Source organism: Acanthochromis polyacanthus, chromosome 13 (genome assembly GCF_021347895.1).
Source record: "Acanthochromis polyacanthus isolate Apoly-LR-REF ecotype Palm Island chromosome 13, KAUST_Apoly_ChrSc, whole genome shotgun sequence".
Classification (NCBI taxonomy): Eukaryota; Metazoa; Chordata; class Actinopteri; family Pomacentridae; genus Acanthochromis; species Acanthochromis polyacanthus.
This window is the reverse complement of record NC_067125.1, coordinates 27,936,768-27,958,888: the sequence shown is the minus strand read 5'-3', so window position 1 is coordinate 27,958,888 and position 22,121 is coordinate 27,936,768. Positions and strand designations below refer to the sequence as shown.

Below are 22,121 nucleotides of genomic sequence, written 5' to 3'. Positions count from 1 at the left end.
AGGAATTTCAGGACTTAAATTTCAAATGATATTCTCAAAGTCTGTCTTTACAGTTACATTATTAACAGCAGAATGTTTGTTTAGTGTTTTATGTGAATGTGTTGTTCTGTTTTCTGCTCAGATTTGACCTTTATTTGACTTTGATCTCTTCCTCAGAAAGAGCAGCAAAGCATGCCGTACATGAAAGTTACGATACGTCCCTTGTGGTTTGTAGTGAATTTCTCAGACAATAATATATCTCTTTGATATCCTGTTAGTTTATCGTGCAATTAGTGGCCTGGATCAGAGCTGTCTCAGTGGTCCCATGGACTGTCCAGTTCAGTTGTTAACAAGGCCAGTGTTTTTCTGCTGGTCCCTTTATTTTCTCCTTCTTCTGAACAGCGATGCAGCTTAAAACCAAAGCCATGAGGGGGAGGGGAAAGTTCGAGAGAGACGAGAGAGTTCAGCCTAGTTTTACAGCTTCAGCCCTCGCTTCCCAACGCTTAGACAGTGATTGATGGGCTTAGACATGCTCTGCAGGACAGGCAGTTGGTGGGTTAGCTCATTTTGTTGTGTCCTTCTTCCTTCATGATCTACTTTGCAGGAGAAGTTTGCTCAAATTTGAAAGAGTACATACGAGAGAGAGAGAGAGCAAAAGCTGCTTGTGTTGTTGAAAGGGCTGATTTTGAAAACTGATTGCATTTAATGAGGAGCTTAGCAGAAAGTGCGACAGAGGGAAGCAGTAATCTGATCCTCTTATTCAGACCAAGCTGTGAATTATTTTCTTCTCGTATTAGGCATCAGCTCCTATTCCTCAGGACGTACTAATTCTATTTGTAGTATCATAAAGGCACCTAAATGAATTGTCTCTCCTCTGTGGTTGAGAGCTATCCTGGGTTAATATGCTCGCCACAGCTGAAGGATGCCAGGAATAACCCAGCTGGGTCGCACTGACCTTTTGAAACTGGGCAGTACTCCAGGTCTCAATTAAGTGATGCTCTCTCTTTCCAGAAAAGGCAAAAATATTCAAATAGGCCTTGCAAGAGTTAGAGTGATTTCTGTCTAAATGCTGCAAATGCACTGAACCGAAGCGGTTTGGGGACCTGGAAAAAAAAAAAAAAAAAGGTGCCGCGTTCAGGTTTGTTCTTGTGGAGGAGTGTGATGACTCTACTGTATTTCTATGAAATAAGGAAGTTTACACTCCAGTGGAAACATTTCGAAGGAAACTTGAAGACTATCGCTGTCGACTTCTTTGCTATCTGTTTTCCCACACCCTTCACCCTTACAGTCGATATTAGTAAACATTAATATTAACCTGTCATAGCGAGAAATGACCTAATGGATAGTTTTCACGCTGCTTATGATATGGTGCTGATTCAACTTATTTTCTTCACACCTTTTTTTTTTCTATTTCCTGGGACTGGGGTTAGTGGTAAGATGCGCAAAACAGGTCAGCTGCCAACATTATTAAGGGCAGACTGCCTCTAGGTTTTTATCATTGTATCAGACTCACAGAAGATGAAATGAAAATTCTTACACCCCAAAACCTCAGGAGTAATTCAGCTACACACAAAAGATAAGATTGCAATCTGTACTTCCTGGAAAAAAACAGAAAGAAAAGATGTGTGCTGCAGCAATGGAAAAATGTCAAAATAGCACTTTGGTACAGCTTTAAAAAGGGTATGAAGGATCTCGTCTTATAATAATAATAATAATAAACTAGACTATACTGTGTGCATCATTATTTAACATTCACATTTATTTAAGTACGTGACATTACAATTCTCATTTATTAAACATAAGGTAGCACAACATTAGTAGGACTAAAAGATAAAGTTAGGTAAGGATCTTTAATAAGAAACATATTATCACTCTGTGAATTTGCAAAAAGTATCTTGTACATCTTGGAGCTTTCATACATCAGTGTGTGGCTCAGCCTTTCCAGCTCTCACAAAGCATCCATGACTCATTGTCTGAGTAGATGTGAAATCTCAGCAGGATCAGTTGCAGGCATTTCCCTGTCCCAGGCATGGGAGCTGGCATGTGGTGGGCACTTCCTAACTTTAAATCTTCAGGAGATCAGGTGACCACCTTTTGATAAAACTCACAGGCCTATCCCATTTTACATCCCTTGTTACCCCTACTGTACGTGCATTCTATCTTCTGTCTCTGTTTTCCAAGTCGTCAATATGTTTGGCTAGCTCATACATTGTCCTCTCCGTTGTTTCTCATTTGCCGTCCAGGGGATAGATGGTATCTTCGAGCTTCGGATTCTGGCATCAGAGATTTGTTTTTCAAAGGAAAATCAAAGGTACAACAGCAGCAGTTCTGTTCTGTGTCGCCGTGTTTGCCAGTGTCCCAGTGAGCTACAGCAGTGTGACAGATAGCCACAGCACCGGGACCCTGAAACCAAGGCAGCTATCTCAGCCATCATTAATTTTACCTCTGCGTCTCAGAGTTAATGGTCTCTCTAAATAGAAAATTTAGTGTTCATATATTTCCAGGGGAGATTAGAAATATCTCTGTGAAAAGAACAGGGGAGATGCATCCATTTTTCTGCCCTGTTTGTATGTGCGTGTATTCGGGGTGGGTGTCAGCCTTGCGGCAGTGTCTGTGTTGATGGAGGGAGAGGGGGCCTGCAGGATCCTGTGTGTCAGCAGCCTGCATGTGAGACATTGCCTGGCGGAAGTGCATCACTGGCAGATGTCCAAAAAATCCCCCCCTCAACCCTCCTTTACTCCCCCTTTCTCTTCCTGGTCTATCTTCCTCTTTTGTCTCTGTGCACAGAGAACACAGAGTCCCTTTAGACTGCCACTGGAAAAGCATATGGAGCTGTTGCATTGAAGGCCGCTGTTCTTCCTCTCTGCTTTTCCAGTTGACGAATACAGCAGTGCCACTGGTGTGAAGCCAGCATGTTGCAGCTTTCTTGCTCTTACATCATGACTTCCTATTTGAGCGCGTTCTTTTGCTGGCTTTCATGTGGTCGTGACAACTGATGCTTATTTACGCTCTCAGATGAAAATCCTGTGACTTGTTCGTATGCAGAAGCCATGGCTTGATTTTGATTGGGCCGAAGCAGCGTCACTCACCGGCTCTTGCAGTGAGGTTGTCGAGGCAGAGCTCTGCTTCTTCTTAGCTCAAGGAGGGATATCAGCACAGGAAATACGTTGGGAGGGAGTAAACACCTGCTGCCTCCCCACTCCTTCCCTCCAGCAGCCGCTAACACATGCACAAGCCTGACGCAACCGCACGCGTGCTCAAATAAGCAGACTTTTCTCTAAAGTCTGTCTGTTTGATCAACAGTTAACACCACAACTGAAGTCCAGCTGTTGAGTGCGTTACCACGGCAACACTTTGCATCACACACAGTACGACATCAAACAGAGCTGCAGATGGTGTTGCTTGGTTAAGATGTATTTAAAATGTTTAAATATTATGTTTTTATTAACTATCAGCACACATGGATGATGTGACTGTACCTGCTCGCAGGGTGGGTGTTTTCTTTGTGTGTCCTGAGAATGTGTTCTTACGTTTCTGTCTCGTTTCCAGGCATGGAAGAAGCGCTGGTTTATACTTCGCAGCGGCCGCATGAGTGGTGACCCCGATGTTCTGGAGTACTACAAGAACAACCACTCGAAGAAGCCCATCCGTGTCATCGACCTGCACTGCTGCGAGCAGGTGGATGCTGGCCTGACCTTTAAGAGGAAGGAGTTCCAGGACAGCTTCGTGTTTGACATCAAGACTTCAGATCGCACTTTTTATCTCGTAGCCGAGACTGAGGAGGAGATGAACAAATGGGTCCGCTCCATCTGCCAGCTGTGTGGTTTCAACCAGTCGGACGAAAGCCATGGTAGGGAACCCTGACCCATCTCTGCTGCCCTATCACTTTGCCTCTCTTTCTATTTATCTCTCCTGTGACTTCATTTTTTTATCTTCAGCTGGGTAAAAGAAATCTCAAATGGGCTGAAGTGACCTCACTTTGTATCACTAACCATCTTTGTTTTCGGTTAACCAAAAAACTCTGTCTCCTTTTGATCTGCTTTCGCTGTTGTCTTAGATTTAGATTTGCAAATTATTTGGTATTTTTTAGTTGCTACAGTTGTGAAACCTACTTCTTGTATTAGGTAGCGCTGAAATGATGTGCTAGTTAAACAATTATACAGAATATTTGCTTCTCAATTATAAAGATTTTCAGTTTTTGACCCATTGTCAGAGATTTCAAGTAATTTAAAGATGTAAGCTTACACTTTGGGAAACAATTGATTTTCTGGCGTTTTATAGACTTAGTGAACCATCCAATATGTACAGTGCATACAGTATAAAATGTACAGTATACTCTGTACTTCAGCTTCACTACATAACACCTCACTTTCATTAGCCACCCACTGTTTCTTTGTCACTTTATTTGGAACAGCTGACATCTTACTATTCTCAAAAAGTCAGACGCAAAGGCTCAGCCGCATAATATCACTTGCAATTGCGTTTTTTCCATCTTTGTTATTCGAGAGAGTGTAATGGGAACATCCGTGCCAAACAAATGGATGCTGTCTGGGGCTGTTATTGATTTTCATGCACATTTGTTTTGTTAAAGAAAAGATCTGATCTCTGCTTCTACTGTTCAGAAATTCTTATTTCAGATAATGGACATTTTAAAAGTTAGTTAGGCGAGATAGATAGATAGATAGATAGATAGACAGATATCGGGGTGTTTTTTTTGTTTTTGCCAGAGCTTCTCTTTTAGATCTGTTGTGCATGAGAATGGCTTGTTTCCCTCTGGAGCTGCTATTGATAAGAAATGAATCCAGCAGTGGCTCTGTAAAGCATGTAGGATAAAAGCACTTATCAGACTAGACATGCTAATGAGAGCATGTTTATGAAGTAATGTTCTTATGTAAAGCAGCTTTGGTCTGGACCGAGAGGAGCAGTCTTCTTACCTTCAAACTGGTTTTCTTTAATTGCCTAAATTATGCTCCGCTATGATCTCTTGCCATTAAAAAAACAAAACCACTGCACATACAAAATGATGATTCAGTGTTAAATATGGGAATACTGAAGTGTTCTCCTTAAGTAGCAGTGAGTAAGTGAGTGAGCTCTTTATGGCTGAACACACTATTGTTGGCTAGTTTTTGTTTTTTTTTGGCATATGTTTTCACAGAGCAAACATGAACGTATTGTGTTGCCGCTGTTATTTTTGCAAATGATACCTGAGGTTTGAGCATCTGTGCATCCCTCTGCCAAACACGAGAGATCAACAATAGTTTGCAATAACAAAAAACTCTCCAGTTCTTCTTCCTATCCGTCCAGATTGCTGTTGTTTTCCCGCCATCTGGCAGCTGGTGGACGTTAATCTTTGTGCACATGGTTGATCACCTGTAACACGCAAGATGTCCAGCTGTGGAGTGAAAAACAGCTGTGGCGAGTGTAATAATCCTCACATCATGAGGAGATCCCCATGGTCCGTGTTGAGTAATTAGCAGGGTCCCGTTATACGCCTTAAACTGTATCAACTGCAGCCAGCAGGGTGTGGCTGGGATAGAGAGTTCAGGGAGAGAAAAGGGCTTATGTCATGACAGCTGCACAAGTGATTACAGTAGATTTAGTAAGAAATCCACATCAGGCTTTTTTGGTTTTCACAGAAATGTTTAGTTCCTTTTTCTGGTGAATTTCTCTCATTATTAGTGCCAGAGGGCTGTCTTGGACTACGTGACTTTGATTAGCATTGCACACCAAAACTAATACCTTCTTCTGAGGGTTTCAGAAAGCCATGAAAAGGGTTTTGGAAACATTTTATGCAACCCTTACTCAGAAAGACTTCTTCGGTATTTTCTTGTGCTCCATTGGTTCCTGAAATTAGAGTGGGAAAAGCAGCCATGGATGTTATCGTGGCTGATAAGACCATTCAGTGGAGACCTGCCGCTTCTATGAAACGATAAATCCACCAGCTGAGTCTGTTTGTTGGTTTGTGTGCTTGGAACGCTCTTATTATTATTATTATTCTGAATAGATACAAAAACCCCACACACATCTTAAGATCAGTTCACACAACACGTACCGCCCTCGTAAAAACCAGCTTTGCACAAGACACGTGTCAAGTCAGTGTTTCCCAAGAAGTAAGTTGTTGACTTTAATGCATGATTGTGTTCGTCATAATCTCTCCTGCCTGCTCCTTTGTGTGGTATCTATGTGGCAGTGGAAAGAAATGCTCACCTCCTCTCCACTGTTTCTCATCAACACTGTCCTTCTGTCATGTTGGCTAGTGTTGAATATGTATTTTTACACAACAAATCATGCTACATGGCTGAAACTACAGGGTGTATAATGGAGCTAAAATGCATTTTTAATTATTTAAAGAGCCAGCAATACTTCTAGTCAAGTCTATTTTGTTTTTACAGATTTGCCTTGAAGGGTTTTCAAGGCCTTTTATTTGGGTAAGGATTAATTAACTATATAGATGCTACAACTAATTGGGTGCCTGCCAAAGAACGGATCGGATTTTAGCCGATAATCACAATTGTTGTCGATCTTTTTTTTTTTTTAGCAATTTGCTAACCATCTAATCATTTCAGTACAGCTTTTGAGTTTCTTGCCCAAAAGGAATTCATGAAAGCCATGTGCATTTGTGAGAAAGTGAAAGAAAAGCTTCCTGAATACTACAGTCATGTGGCAACAAATTCTATTTTTGACAACACGTTCTTGTCATGTGTGAATTCCCCACACATTTGGAAAATGCTCTCACCACATTTCAACTGGCAGAAACTACCTGTCAATCACAGGATGCATTGATGCTGACAGTGATACGAGGGAGTGCATTTGTGAGTGTTTGTAAAAGAAATGAAGTGGGAGCACGAGGAGTGTTGCTGGTGACTTCCTGCCAGCATCAGTATTCCTCCCGCAACCTCTCTGATCTTGATCACCCACGAACATGTACTTGTTATTCAGCCACGATTTTAAACCAGCAACACAATGACTGCTTTTTTTTTTTTTGTTTGTTTTTGTTTTGCTCTGTTAACCGGTTGTGTGATTACACTTTAAAGAAAAGATCCAGATGTGTGGATGATACTTGGAGTTTAACGGAGAATAAAATTCGCTGAGCATCTTTTAGCAGTAAATATGTTTTGTGGGTTTTTCTCTAAGAGGGCAGCTGCAGATCTGAGGCGGTGTGTCGTCTAACAGACTGGGAATTCCCTCTTGAAAGAAAACAAACTAGATGAGAAGTTAGTTCCTCTTGTGGAAATTACATAAGCTTACTGAGACAACAGAAGAAATGCAAATTTGTGTTATGGATATTTCATGTTTGTTTCCATACAGAAACAGAGAGAACATGCTGGCCGGACTCAAACGCATCGACATGGCTGTTTGATAGCTGTAATGTTACATACTGTGCACTGTGTCATATCAACTGTTCTTACAGCTGCAGTGCCAATAGAAAGTCTGATATTGTTGTGAATGGGATTAACTGGGCTTAGCCAGACAATAGTACGTCTTAAGGAGGACTGAGGTGTTTGTGTTACTCAGAGGACTTTAGTGGGCTATTTGGCAGCATCAGGTATTTTAGCACCTTGATCGGAACGTACCTTCTGTCAGTCGCAGTTGGCTTCTTTCTGCCTGTGATAAGCTGCGACTGTTGGGAAGGACGGCCAAGTGAAACACATGGCAGTTTGTTGTTACACAACTCTGGCTGTCATTCTGTGTTTCACTTTGCCTCACATTGTTTCTGTTTCTCTATGATGTGAACACACCTTCGCACACATGCCCATCGAAAGTTTTTGGGTCACACAGGCCATCTCATGTTTTCCATGAAAACTCACTCTTCTATCCATGCGCTTACATAACTGCACAAGAGTTTTCCAATCATCAATGAGCCTTTCAACACCATTAGCTAACACAATGTAGCATTAGAACACAGGAGTGATGGTTGCTGGAAATGTTCCTCTGTACCCCCTACGTAGATATCCAATGTCTAGACTGTGTTTATGACTAATTTAATGTTATCTTTATTGAAAAAAATGCTTTTTTTTAAAATATAAGGAAATTTCTAAATGACCCCAAACTTTTCAACAGTGGTGTACATTTGCAAATTATAAGTGTGCTAATGATTTTGGTGTATTTTTTTTATTATTCTAGCTCCTAAAATGCCACTTTTCCCACAATTATTTCATTTAAAATTAAAAAAGGTTCAATAAGATTAAGTTCACCTCCTGTTATAACAAAATAACATAACTGCAGTATGCCTTTGCAGATGTGCTTTTGATAGATAGATAGATAGATAGATAGATAGATAGACAAAACCTTTAGTGATCCCGCAGCGGAGAAATTTACAGTGTAATAGCAGCAAATAGAAAAACAGTTTGAATAAAAAAGAGCAGTACACAATGCACACAGCGCATAGATATAGATATGTTCTCCTTCTAGAAGAAAAATAAAAATACTACCTGAACCCCTGAAGATGCAGGTTTACAAAGACAATTTCTTTAGTAACACATTGTTTCTGTGTAGTTGAGTTTTTGACATCAGCCTTTCTGTGTTTTAAGCAATTCAATTCCACTGACAGGGATCTTGATGTCTCAGAAACCAAATGTGTGCGTGGAAAAATATCTTGAATTGATCCTTTATGCAAGTAAGACTGTACAAGTTTAAAAAACAGACAAGAGTTGTAACCATATCTGACATACAAAAAGGCTTAGAAAAAACAGACATACATGCACACTTGAATATCATGTAAAAACAACTTGTGTTCCCTCTCGCATGGCTTCTTACTCTCTCTGTAAATGCATGCCTGTCTTTTCCCTTCCCAAAGTGCCCTTCAACTGCATCGATTTTTGTTGAAATAACCAGACTTCATGGCACTGGGAGGTCAGGTTTCTGCTGCCACAGAGCTGTCTTAGGACAGTTTTCCGTTGCTGCCACTGCTGCTCATCCCACAATACCACAGACAGAGTCTAAATTATTGTTGAAAAGCAGAGATTTGAGAATGTATTGTGCACACCCGTTGTCAAAATCATGGGAGAAAAGGGCAGCGATTTCTGTCTGTCAAAATAAAGAAGTCCACCTGCATGTAGATGTTTAAAATATTTAAATTATTTAGTGATGTCTTTAGCTTTAATAGAAATAATTTCAATTTAACCACTGAATAGACTGATAAGAGCTCAATAGAGTAGTACAGTTACTCATTTGGTTTTGAACAAACGCCGATAACCAACATCAGGAGCTTTTAAATGAAACTGGACAGCAGTGGGGAGTTTTAACCCTAATTGTAGCACCTCTGTTTTCCTTTCACACAGACACACACCAAGCTGTGTGTTTTTCTTGTTCCCACAATCTGTTGATGAGTGTTAGCACTGTTGTTATCAGACTCCGATGGCTGGCTGTGCGGCGTGTGTCTGCTCATTGGGAGACCCACCCCTGAGCACAATCTAATGAATGGAACATCGTCTCGTCAATCATGTGCTTTGTTCCTATTTCTGCCAGCTGTTTGAACTCAGAAACAAGGATAATCTCAACAAAGGGACGAGGTTTTTACTCGTCAGCAGTCTCATTTCATCTTTCTCACAAATCTCCAGCTGTTTTGTTTTCCTCCTCATTTGGTCTGTTTTCCTATCTGTCCCTAGGAAAAAGGAAGACAAAATTGGTATTGTTTTTCGATTTGACTGCTGCCCTTAAAGATGGAGAGAAATTGGAAAAAGAGAATAAGTAGCTTTTCCGACTGCACCCCAAGCAGTTTTTTAGGCACTCAAAAGTGCCTATTTTTGATTTATTCAAACCAAAACTTTCTCAGAGGGATTCCACATTGAACCCCGTTTGTGGAGCCAGATCCATGATTTGTTGACGACAGCTCTTAGCATGGTTTAAAAAAAAGATTTCTGCATGATGGTGCTGGCAATGCAGTTGGCTGTTTAAGTAATAAAAATGTTACTTTTGAGGGAAAATTCCAATCTACTCACTTCCCCATTTGTTCATTAATAAACAAGACAAGAGATTTGTACACCATGTGAAAAACGCAGCTTACCAACAATTACTAAAGAGGAACACACTAGAAAGATAGTGAAGTTGCGGTCATTATTTGTTTTTCTCTTCATCAGAGACTGTGCTGAAGAAATGCCAGCTACAATGAGACTGATACACATAAATCTCCCTTGGCAAAGCAGGAATTTCAACAAATGTGACAAATCCAAATCATCCAAGCAGATGTGGAAGTTATGAAATCAAGTTAAATTATTGTTTCCTGCTGCTGTTATAAATAAGTACGCTGTAAAATCAAAATGTCTTCGAATAAACTCTTTAGATTTTAGATGGTTTTATATAACTGCTCATAAATAAATCATTGCTTCTTTACATTTTCTTTTTGCCACAGTCCTTCATCACATGTACTGTTCGGTATCTAGACTACAGTTCAAACGTTTGGGGTCACACAGACAATTTCATGTTTTCAATGAAAACTCACACTTTTATTCATGTGCTAACAGAATTGCACAAGGGTTTTCTAGTCATTAATTAGCCTCTCAACACGATTAACTAACACAATTAGACGCATTAGAACACAGGAGTGATGGTTGCTGGAAATGTTCCTCTGTACCCCCATTAAAAATCAGCTGTTTCCAGCTTGAATATTCGTTTACCACATTAACAATGTCTAGACTGTATTTCTAATTAATTTTAAGTTAAATTAATTGAAAAAAATGCAAGATCTTTCAAAAATACACTTTTCAACGGTTGTGTATGGAGGGACTAATTTTTCATCTTTAAATTGTCATTATCTCAGTATCTTGACTAAATTAGCTATTAAAGTATGTTGTTCAGAGCAAACACAACAAACACATTCTCTGTTTTTCATTCATTATTTGTTTCCATGCCAAACTTGTACTATATTGGCAGGGAAACTTATCTTTTTGTGCTGTAGCCCTTCTCGGGTAAGTCTTTTTTTAAATTTTTTTTTCCAATAAGACAGAGGAAAACGCAAGTTGTCACATCTCTATCCAACCTGCTGTTGCACAGCTGCAGGATTTATGTAGCCATCGCCGTAAAGAAGTTAGGTCAGGGCATCGTAAATGAGCCGCCGTTTTAGAATTTAGCCAGACTTTGTAATTAATTAGCCCTGGCAAGCGTGAGCCTTTTAGGTGATTGATTAGTCCAGTGTTTTGAGGAAAACCGATGTCGCAGTGTGGTCAAGTGCTGGTGCTCACATGATGCTGTGGAGCACACACGGGGAGTAATGTGATCAAGGGAATGCTCCTGTGTCTTTGCTTGGCTTATTTCGTGTAGTTTGTAAGGGGGAATGAAACAGCCTTGTAGCTTTGTTCACTTCAGACAATCTAGCAGAGCGGGAACGCCATTTTCCCTCCTTCCTGTGAAGTGTCACACTCCCTCAGTGCTAACAAGTGCTCTCAGTGTCGGCGTAGCCCGTCTCGGCAGCAACCTAGCATCTGCTTTATCCAGCTATGTCAGTGTCATGGAAAGCTCCCAACCCCCCGCTAGCCACACATGCAAATGGACCCCACAGTGTGGCCTCCTGGGAGACACTGTTTTATGGACTGGCCTTGCAGATCCATTTAGCACAACAAATAATGCATAAAAATACATATGCTTGGGATCAGCAGTGACTGGAATCATTAAACTGGTGCGCATTTCCAAATTAACATACACACTTTTTTTCCAAGGGCGCTTCGACATCGAACCTATTGCATGATCCTTGTGTCACAAGATGGCCACACCCCACCACCAGGGCACCCTGTAGAGCCGTGACATATCTCTTGATCCCCGAGGCCATATTTTAAAGTGCAATCTCTTATGAAACCATTAAAGAAATTGCATTTTTTGGTACTCAAATTGAAAGCAGGTGGATAGAGTTTACTATAAATAATTATCTTTAATGGAATACTTCAATAGTGCAGTTGCAGTGATGATGAAAAAGGTGTTGTGTAGAGAAAATTCAAATCCTTTCAGTTCAATAGGTCAGTGGTATTTTCTATTTTTACATGTAAAATTTCAGATCAAATTATCAGATGTCCTCATCTAATTCTGGCCATACAGGGAGGAAATGAGAACCCTACAAAGACTTTCTTGTCATGAGTGATCCAGCATGGTTCTAATTTTGGCCCCTGGAGACCAGCAGCCTGCTTCTATTAGATTATGACCACAGACCCAATGAGACAGTAGGTGATGTATTATACAACGTAATTGGAAAATTGCTCATGAACTTAGGAGATCTTGAACCAAAATAGCCACGTGTTGTTCACCAACCAAAGTGGGTCTTTTGCTGCATTGTTGTTGATAGTCGGGTGTTACTTTCAAGCTGAGGAGCTTAATGGAAAGAACACTTTGTCTCCTTATATCGCATTGTATGATTTTAAGCTTTCTGCCTAATTGTAGCAAAAACAATTTCTGGTAATGACACCAGGCTCATAATTCAAAAAAACATAATTAGCCCTTATTTTATTTGTGTTAGTCCCTCCCATTTTTATTGCTTTTCTTTGTAAGTGGTAGATAATAAATAACTTCTCACTTTGGTTAATAAACACGTTAACACCTTATACTGAGTGTCTCAGTATATTAGGCAGTGGAGAGAATATTACCAGGGGCATCTGGGGAAAAGTTTTAGTGCTTTTATTTTCTGCTTTTTTTCTCCATTTCTACGCTGTGGTTCTACTGAGTCAATGGAATTGTTTCCCAGTGGTAACATACATCATCGGGCCCATTAGTGTCAGTGATGAGCCATGTAGGCTATTCCATCAGCACACAGACCAGTCATCTTTCATCTTGTTCTGATTCTGACAGTCACGTGTGCCCCTAATTGAAAATCTTTTAGAGCACACAGAAAAACATCACTGTCTGCACACACACATACTACAAAAATTAGCAAGATTACATTTTACTTTCTAGTTAAAGTTTCATTGTCTTTTGGATATTAAAGCCATCAAGCTTGCCTGTGTTTTTGAATGCAGCTCTGCACTCCAGCAGGGGGGGGAGGAACTGTGTTTCGACAACAAATCAATATATCTACCCATATTAGTGGGCATAGTACTCGCCACACTGGATGAAAGCTTTTACAAAGCTTTTTGTGGAGAAAAGAGATGATGCCTAACCTGCCTAGGCAGAGTGGATTCGCTCAGCACAATGGCGTAATTGAGGATCGTTGGGGGGAGTCCCTGCCTGTGTAGCTGAGGGCCTGGACATCTCGCTGGTGTCCGCTGGCCTGAAGACTCCATAGCAGAGCCCTTTTTTTCCCCTCAGGCATGGATGTGACCTCATTCACCAAACTGGACTGCAGAATATCCCCGCCCTCAGACTGCCCCACATGCATGCCCACATGCTCACACACCACATTTGTATGTGTTTTTCAGCTCAGAACATGACTCACAGAACATTGCTTTCTTCTTAAAGGGCAATTTGACCCGTAGCATTCCTTGCAAAAGTCTGATAAAGGAGGAGAATGTTGGAGGATAGACGAGCTGCATTAAAAAGCAGAGAAATTTGTTGTTACTTTTCAGATTTGGTACAGAAAATCCAAACATTAATTGGTCATAGCTTCTAAAATTAGAAGATGTGTATTTTTTTCTGTTTTATATCATTGTAAATATATTTTGGTCCTAGAATATTGTTAAGCAGTCTCTTGGAAGTTATGTTGAGCATTTTCACTATATTTTTTTTACATCAGATTAAACAATAATCAATAGCGTTATTGTACTTAAAATAATTACTCTTTAGGCTGCAGCAGATCTCATTGTTCTTACATAAACATGCTCATGCTAAACCTTGCATTTACTGGACCAGTGAAAGAGAGAGATTACTTTCAGCGGCGGCAGAGTTTTTTTTTTCCCTCTCCCCCATCAGCTAGTGTTGCACACAGCACCATGGGTCGATGGATCAGTGGGCCGCCCACTCTCTACTCCTACAGCTCAGTGTGCACCTCCTCATTTTGGCTCCCTGCCCAGTCTATTTCCAGCATCCCCATCTCCAGTTTGTCTCTTCTTTGTAGTCTTTCAATGGAAATATCAGGGATGTCACTCAGAAACAATAAGACTGTAACACCATGTTGCTCACACAGTCCCACAGTGGAAAACAATGGTCAGCTCAATAAAATCAACTGAAGCACATTGACCCGGGTCAAAAAGGATAACTTGGATCATGTGCTGTTCAACCACTTGCACTCTGCAGTCCAAAAAGCAGAAGGATACTGTTTTCTCTCCTCCCTTGAGACAAATCCCTCATCTCTATTGATTAGAGTGCAGAATGAAAGCTACTAAATGCAGGACTACAAGACCATGCAATGCAAGGTCACAGAAAGGCCCAAAACCATCAGGTGAATTGTGCATGGTACTTTTAATTCAAATGTGTAAGGGATGTCTCCTCGGCTGATTATTCATTTCTGTCACACAACACTGCATGGCATGTGCAGTCTACAGAAAAAGAACCGAGAAAGAGTGGGGGGAAAAAAACATGTTCTTTAAATAATCAATCACTCCCATTTCTTCTGTCTGCAGATGGCAGGTTACACCATATGCCTCGGTCTGTTGGAGCAGATGTCACCGGCTCAATGGGTCCCCTGACCGGAGAGCGCAAGTCCTCTGCCCCCATCCACTCTAGCCAGCCAGTGCTCTTCACCTTTGATGTGCCTGTGCGCCACTCACACCACAGCTCGCTGTCCAACAGTGCACCCCAGGACTACCTCCTCCTCCACCAGTGCATGAGCAGGAAGACAGAAAGTGCACGGTAAAGGTCATGACCCCTCAGGAGTCCTGTGTCAGTTTCCTGTTTTCTGTTAATGCAGGTCAACATACAGATTTACGGAGCTTCCTCTGCTTGGAAGCCCCTAAGGGTTAGAACTACTGTTATAGGGGGGGAGAACTATTCCGCTGCTGTATGTCTGTGTGTGTTCAAGTGCATGTGGTAAAGCATTGTTAAAAGGTTGCGTGGGTGAGCAATGAGAATTCCATTTTCTAACGTAGTCAGCACATTTATTTTGGAGAAATAAGTAGTATAAAGATAAAACAATCAAATGGGTACTCATTTTTGATTCATTATAAGGTAAGATAAGCTTTTATTAATCTCACAGTAGGAAGATTTTCAGTATTATGACAGCAAAGATAGTGCAAACATTTAAGGGATGTAGCATAGGAATGAAAATAAACCAAAATATACAAGTGCTACTTCTAAAAATAAAATTATTGCTCATAGCTGTGGTATTGCACAGATTTTTTGATTAATACAAATACCCATAGAGAATTATTGTTGCACAGATCGTACCTAGCAGAATACTAATTTATGCTAAATACCACAAAGATAAAAGTGTTTTATTACATTAATGCAAAATTACCATAAATTGAATACGGCCATGAAACAGAGTAGTGTTTGAACAATTCAGTCGATCTGTAATTTGACCCATGATATGCACAAGTCAAGAGGTGTGAATACAGATTGAGTAACTGTATCCATATGCATATGAATGCCTGTGTCAGCTATATGCTGAGCAGGAGAAGATTATGGCCAAGCGCCTGTATTAAATGCGCTCCTGAGTTTTCATTAACATTCAACTCACCTCCCACTGCCATCGTGCCTGTTTCTACGAATCAAAAGCCAAGCCTTAATAATGATGCCATTCAGCAGATAGCCGGCACAGTAGATGATCAATGAGGGTGAGGCAGCAATTCATCACTCCTATAGGTTTGGACTCTCCCCGGGTAGAACTGCCCTCTGAGCCACATGATTTGCACATAAATCTGCCGCACTGGACCTCGGTGAAACCCAGAAAATCAAACCTGACACTCCATCTCATCAGCTTTATGCAGATATTTATGCGGATATTTCTGTCACTACCTTCTGCTTCGTGAGTCCGCTAATTAAGACTGGTGGCAGGGTATGACTCATGTCAGACTGAAACTCCCCAGGTCTGATGATCAGTGGTATGAATTAACCTACGTAAATTCCCCTGTGTACCCACAATGATGCAAGACGATGAACAAAATTACTGATTGATGATTGAAATCGAGAGACAGAAGAAGAGAAATTTGTGAAACACTGCGTGCCGTTTGACATGAAAAAGAAAGCGTTTGAAAGAGCAAAATCCATCCATCCATCCATCCATCCATCCATCCATCCTCTATACACTGCCTTATCCTCACTAGGGTCACGGGGGGTGCTGGAGCCTGAAAGAGCAAAATGTTATGTCAATATTAAATAGATTATTCATTCAAAATTGTTATTTTTATAATACAAATGTACCATAACCAGAAGAAGCCTGCAGTGAGGCTAACAGATATGATCTTCTCTGCAGTACAGCAGCGACTCATTGAGGGTATCTTCTATTTGTTTCTGGCCAGCTAAGACAGGCTACTGCTCAACTAACTGCCTAGAAATGTCTAAGCTGTATGGTTGCTCGAGTGGCCACTCAAGGTCAAGCCCTACAAAGGAGGCAGAATAAATGAGGCATGTCCCTAGGGTGCCTAACCAAGGCTGAGAAAGTCTGGGAAAGTCACAGCATTTTCCTTCTTAACATGGATGTCCTCTGCTGGTCAACACACCCAAAACACGTAAATAAATTGGCTTTTTGTGTAAATGTTAAACATCCTAAAGCCGAATGCATGTGTCATAGTAGTATTAAAGTGCAAAGGCACTGGATACGGAGGTATGTTGTGCATTGAATGTATGCAGACACAGATAAAGTCAAAGTTCTCTCTGAAGTACTATGGTACCATCTAGTGGCTGGTTGTGTAGTTACACCAACATTGTAGTAAATGCTACTGTAAGACTTTTTTTTTTAATTGTTTGAAATTGGCTGGCATTGAGGTATGAGACAGATGCCTGCCTCTGAGGAAGCATTTAGGCTCTGTGAAAAGACTTGTGCTTATGTGTATGTCTTTGCCCATGTTGCAGGAGTGCCAGTTTCTCCCAGGCCACGCGAAGCAATGTGTTTGTTGGAAGTGACTCTGCAGTTCAGAAACTCTCCTATGGCTTTTCACACTGTCTGAACGGCATGGGTGCCCAGCTGCATGGCTTCTACAGCCTTCCCAAGCCAGGAAAACACCAGTTACCCGAGCATGATGACTCCCCCCAGGAGGCCTGCTATGTACTTCCGCGGGGCTACAGCTCCGAGGCACCGGCTCACAGCGCTCTAGGTGATGCTGAGCTGGAAAATGAGGAGGTCTACACTTTCAAAACGCCCTGCAACGCCCTCGCCACCATGCACAGCAACGACCGTTCACCTGACAATTATGACCTTCCTACGACGCCTGGCTCCTTTTATCAGATTCCCCGGACATTTGATAAGAATCACAATGCCTTGACACCCTCCAGCTCGGAGTCATCCTGTGCTCCTCCTCCCAGGCCCCCGAAACCCAGCCAGGGATCTGAGGGTCCGTGGGGGAGCCCTCAGTCAGTAGGAAACCAGAATGGAGAGATGACGTCTGCAGTGTCGGTCATCCCACGCAGGAATACGCTACCTGCTGTCGAGAACATCAGGCTGTACAGAGGTACGCTGACCTTTAACTGCTTTCCTACAACTCTCCTTCTAAATGCTGCTTGTTTCTCTAAACACAACACTAGCAGATGCGCACAGAAATCATGTATTTAATCTGCTTCCTGTTTTCGAATTCAGGCCTGGTTTGATCAGTCAACAAGCTTGCGGTATTGCAGTGACTTAGCGACACCGTTTCCTCTCCCCTTTTCATTCACTCTTTCTCTCTTCCTCTATGTCTCTTTTTACTGACTTAATGCTAGCAGCTGAGCAGAGACAAAGAGCCCAGTCTAGTAGACAGTGTTCTGCTGAGACGCTAATGAAATTCAAGCCATACAGCCTGCTCCAGAATGCCTCGTTCCAGGCTGATAAGCAATTAAAAAAAGCACCCGCAGACACAATGCATGGCTTCTTAGTTTGCTGTGTTCGTGGCTGTGCCAAGCCCATGCTCGGGCCTCGTATACCCAGCGACAAGAATTGACTTGTGACCCCTGTTAGTGAGACTACAGGCTGTTCACACACCTGTGCTGCAAATACTAATTATAACCCACTGAAGCATTTAATGAAATGTCACTTGTGTTCTGTTTGTTTCATTGGAAACACGAGTTCACTTCTTGAAATGCCAGGCATTTTTATCTAAATTGGCCTCCACTGTACAATCTCTGACTTGTGTATGTTTGTGCTATTTCACTTGAGCAGTATTTTTTTTTTTCCTTTTAAAGTTTATGGCAGTGGTAAATATTGATTTCTCTTCTCTCCTCTCTCCACAGGCTCCTCCTTTGAAACTAACAGCCATCATCGTCTCATCCATTTCAACAACTCAGGCCAGTCCGTGGAGTCTGTCAATGATGGGTTCAGCTCCTACCTGGTGAGTCTCTCTTTAACTGCACTGCCTCCTAGGATAGATACTGTCAGTACAAAATCATAAGCTGCAGAGACAGAAAATGCATTCTGACTATATTTATTCCAACCGAGTGTTCCAGTTTTCCAGCAATATTGAGTCCACAGAGATTGAGAAAGTCATGTGCCCTCTGTCTCTTTTGACACCAGAGAAGCCAAGCCCCTCTGACTCGCTCAGACAGTGGCAATTCAGATGACAACTACGTGCCCATGAATCCTGGCTCCTCACCACTCAGCACTGCTCAGGCTGACAGTCCTAAGAATATCTACATTCCTATGAGCCCTGGGCCACATCACTTTGATTTCCCAGGATTCTCTGCAACATTACCTGCCCGTAAGATGAGTAGTGCCTCCTTGTGTCACAGGCCAGGTCGTCTCAGTGATGTTGCACCACCGCCCATCGACCGCAACCTCAAACCTGATAGGAAATGTGAGTTTCTGACTGATTTCCCACTTTCATTCTCTGATATATACATCTTTTTTGGCTTCAAGTGAGCTCCGAGGTCTGTATTGTTAATTGTTTTTTGTCAAGACCGCGACTTTTGGTGACAATGTGCTCTTGTTTTTCACAGCGAAGCCAACACCTCTTGATTTGAAGAAGAATGGGATCATTGATGAGCTGCCATTTAAAAGCCCAGTCACCATGTCTTGGACACGGCCCATGTGAGTCTTATATCAGTCACTCAGGACAGATTACCCAGGGCCACTCACACACACATGCAGTTTGATGGTACAGATTGTTGCTGCATTTCATTTCTGCCCGAGGTCCCTCACAGTTCTGCCTGCTTTGCTTCAGGCCTGCTGTGAACTCCATGCCCTCCCAGCCTTGTCGACCCATCTCTACACAAAGTATCACCAGCACTGACTCTGCAGACAGCGAGGAGAATTATGTGGCTATGGTGAGTGCCAGTAGCTGGAGGGGAGGAGAGTACGTCTTGTTCTTTGTATTAATGAACGTGTTGTCGTGTTTCTCTTACGCACTGTGTGAGTGAAACTTCTCTCCCATCCCATTAGCAGAACCCAGCGTCTACCTCCCCAGCCGTGAGTGGCACCAGCAGCCCAGCCAACAGGAAGTGTGGTAATGTGGACTACCTAGCACTGGACTTCCAGCCTGGGTCACCCAGCCCACACAGAAAGGTAAGCAGATGATTTTGTAGACTTAACGGTGTTTGGCTTATTGCTACCGAAAAATAATCCACCCTCAGGCCAGAATCTCACTCCTTCCTCATTTATCGCTCCACAGCCCTCTACATCCTCTGTGACTTCGGATGAGAAGGTGGACTACGTGCAAGTTGACAAGGAGAAGACGCAGGCACTGCAGAGCACGATGCAGGAGTGGACTGACGTGCGGCAGTCTACTGCTGAACCTGCCAAGGGGGTCAAGTCCTGACACTGACCTGCGCAAAAAAAAAAAAAAACAAAAGTCGAGCATCTCCAGTATCATGTTTGTATCATTATGAATACTGTTTGGGTTTGTTTAAGAAAGAAAGCCATAGCCTATCCTATGCCTGTTCTCTGTGATGATTATTACTGCAGTGCACCGCTAGCATGCAGGATATCAGGCCATACAGGTAAAGTGCCCTGCCAAAGCTCTTCATGCAGACTGTTAGAACAGTGTATGGACAATTAATAATGTGTATGAAAATATCATCCTTCCTATCAATCCATTCTTCATGAATACATTGTTTGATCGAAGCGGCCCCGCCCACCCCTCTGTAACGGTTTTGTTTGCATCTATTTGGTAATTTACTCAATTGCTGCCGTTTAATTGAGCAGCAGAGGCTAACTGGTCGATAACCATATTAATATACTGTAGGAGTACGCTTACTGGTCTCAGGAATGCCAAGATGCACTCCAATTTTGGCATGCAGGCTGACTTTCTCTTTTCACTTCAATCTATCATTTGTGCTGAGTCTTGCAGAAGCAGTGAAGAGATTATTTTCACTGCGGGCAATCATTTCAGCTTAGCAGTGCATGTCTGGTAAAAGGAGAGGGGGAAAAATATAGCCATACAAATATGCAAAGGCCTGTGTCAGAAGCCCTAATGATAACTGTACATGACTGCTGCCTCGGTTTCAATTAAGTATGAGCCCAAACCATATTTAACAGCTGTCAGGCTGGATGGCAGGCCAATTATTTCAACACAGGTACAAAGTCAGTTATGCCCAAGTGTACAGAATGAAGAAAACAAGACAGACAAGATGAAGAAACATCTTGTATGTTTATAGGTTTGACTTCAGCCAACTCACTTCAGGTAATATTCTAATACATTTCATTGTAAGTGTGCACTGACCAAGAAAAATACTGCGTTACAGGAACTGAACATAAAGTAGGAGATGTAGTTTCCAAGTGCTCGGTCTCTCTCCAGAGACCATATATACAAGCCTTGTAGGATGGAGAATAGCATATTTATGTTTTCCAGAACTCAACAATTCACTGATTTATGTCTTTGGGCTTTGACATGCCACACACTACATCTGTGTCTCAGAAGAATAATTGTTTCCTGTATGTAAATTATTAATAGAATGACATATTTGCAGTGCATCTTGTCGACTGGTAGAAATTCGATGCACTTGTCTGAGACAAAGCGTGCATTATAGCAATGGGACATAGTCCTTGTTTTTTGCAAAGGCAACCTGCCACGATGAAGACTTGCCAGTGATCGTAGTCACTTGAAAATAGTTGAGGAAAGAATGTTTACTAAATTTTTCCTAAACTCTTTTTGCTTAATTTGCCTTAAATTTTCATTTCAGTTTCGACTGTACATTTTGCCTTGGAGAAATTTAATTATTCACAATCTTATTCGAGAAAGGACCATATTATATTCAGGGCAACTGAATGATGAGTTTCTAGTTCAACTTAAGTCCAGTATTTCATTGTGGGCTGGATCCACTGAAGGGTGAAACCCTAATTGATCTTAATAAGAATAGTGAGGCCATGCAGTGCGAGATGGTGTTATTGATTATTTCACTAAGGTTTACTTCTTAATGTTTTTCTACCATTTTTACAGCTTTTTGTATTCTTTTTAATCATTATTTTTTACTGATACGTGTAAGCAAGTGTTATGCATTAAGGACAGGATCAGGCTAAATTAAGCTAAGGTTTGTTACAGTGTGTGTTTTATTCCTTTTCAAATTCCCACATTGAATTTTTTGTGATCTACTTTTGAAATGGGATGGCTGGCAGTTTAAGCCGCACTGGCAAAACCATTCCCGGGTGAACTGTGATCCACAAAGAGCATGAGAGGAAAGAAAAGACTGAAGAAAAGCCTGTCTCCTTGTCAGTCTCTAAAGTGAAGTGGATGTGTAATTTATTATCTAGAGAGACCCGCTGTAAGCAGAAGAGCTGTGTATGTGTTGTGGTAGATTGTGAGTTGTAGTATGTTAAATGACAGCCTGACTGGGCGAGATGGAAAACACTGCTCAGATCTACTGTCAGACTGTCACTGGGTTGACGTACTGTACTTGTAGAGATCATTTTTTTAACCACTGTTATTGCTACTACTGTAACGCATTTGCAGATTGCTTGTGTGTTAATTTATTAATTTATTGTGTGTTTTGCAGTTGATCCTTGTAAAGGAAATAGAGGAAAAACAAACAAACAAGGAAACCTTCTCTCTACTAACATTTGATGTATGCAAACTGTCTTGATTTTTTTTTGAAGCAATATGAGAAATGATGCCAGTGTGACGGTAATGTGGTACAGTTAATTTGGGATACACGAGAATACAAGATTTTGTTATTCCTGTATTATGGTAGACTTTAACTGTGGACGTAGAATAAATCAAGAAGTTAAA

General features: G+C 41.5%; 1 protein-coding gene across 3 annotated transcripts in view; it reads left to right on the top strand.

The window, feature by feature from the left end:
• Nucleotides 1-22,121, top strand: part of gab2 (GRB2-associated binding protein 2) — a 56,595-nt gene extending 34,474 nt beyond the window's left edge. For 2 of the 3 annotated variants that reach the window (XM_051957682.1, XM_022189077.2), the window contains exons 2-10: nt 3,529-3,829; nt 14,457-14,685; nt 16,846-17,441; nt 18,196-18,293; nt 18,476-18,755; nt 18,898-18,988; nt 19,122-19,224; nt 19,340-19,462; nt 19,569-22,121. In XM_051957682.1, coding sequence (XP_051813642.1) covers nt 3,529-3,829; nt 14,457-14,685; nt 16,846-17,441; nt 18,196-18,293; nt 18,476-18,755; nt 18,898-18,988; nt 19,122-19,224; nt 19,340-19,462; nt 19,569-19,715 — 1,968 coding nt within the window. In that variant the 3' untranslated portion in view covers nt 19,716-22,121. The remainder of the gene's footprint in view (nt 1-3,528; nt 3,830-14,456; nt 14,686-16,845; nt 17,442-18,195; nt 18,294-18,475; nt 18,756-18,897; nt 18,989-19,121; nt 19,225-19,339; nt 19,463-19,568) is intronic. The other variant, XM_022189078.2, reaches the window with a different exon arrangement.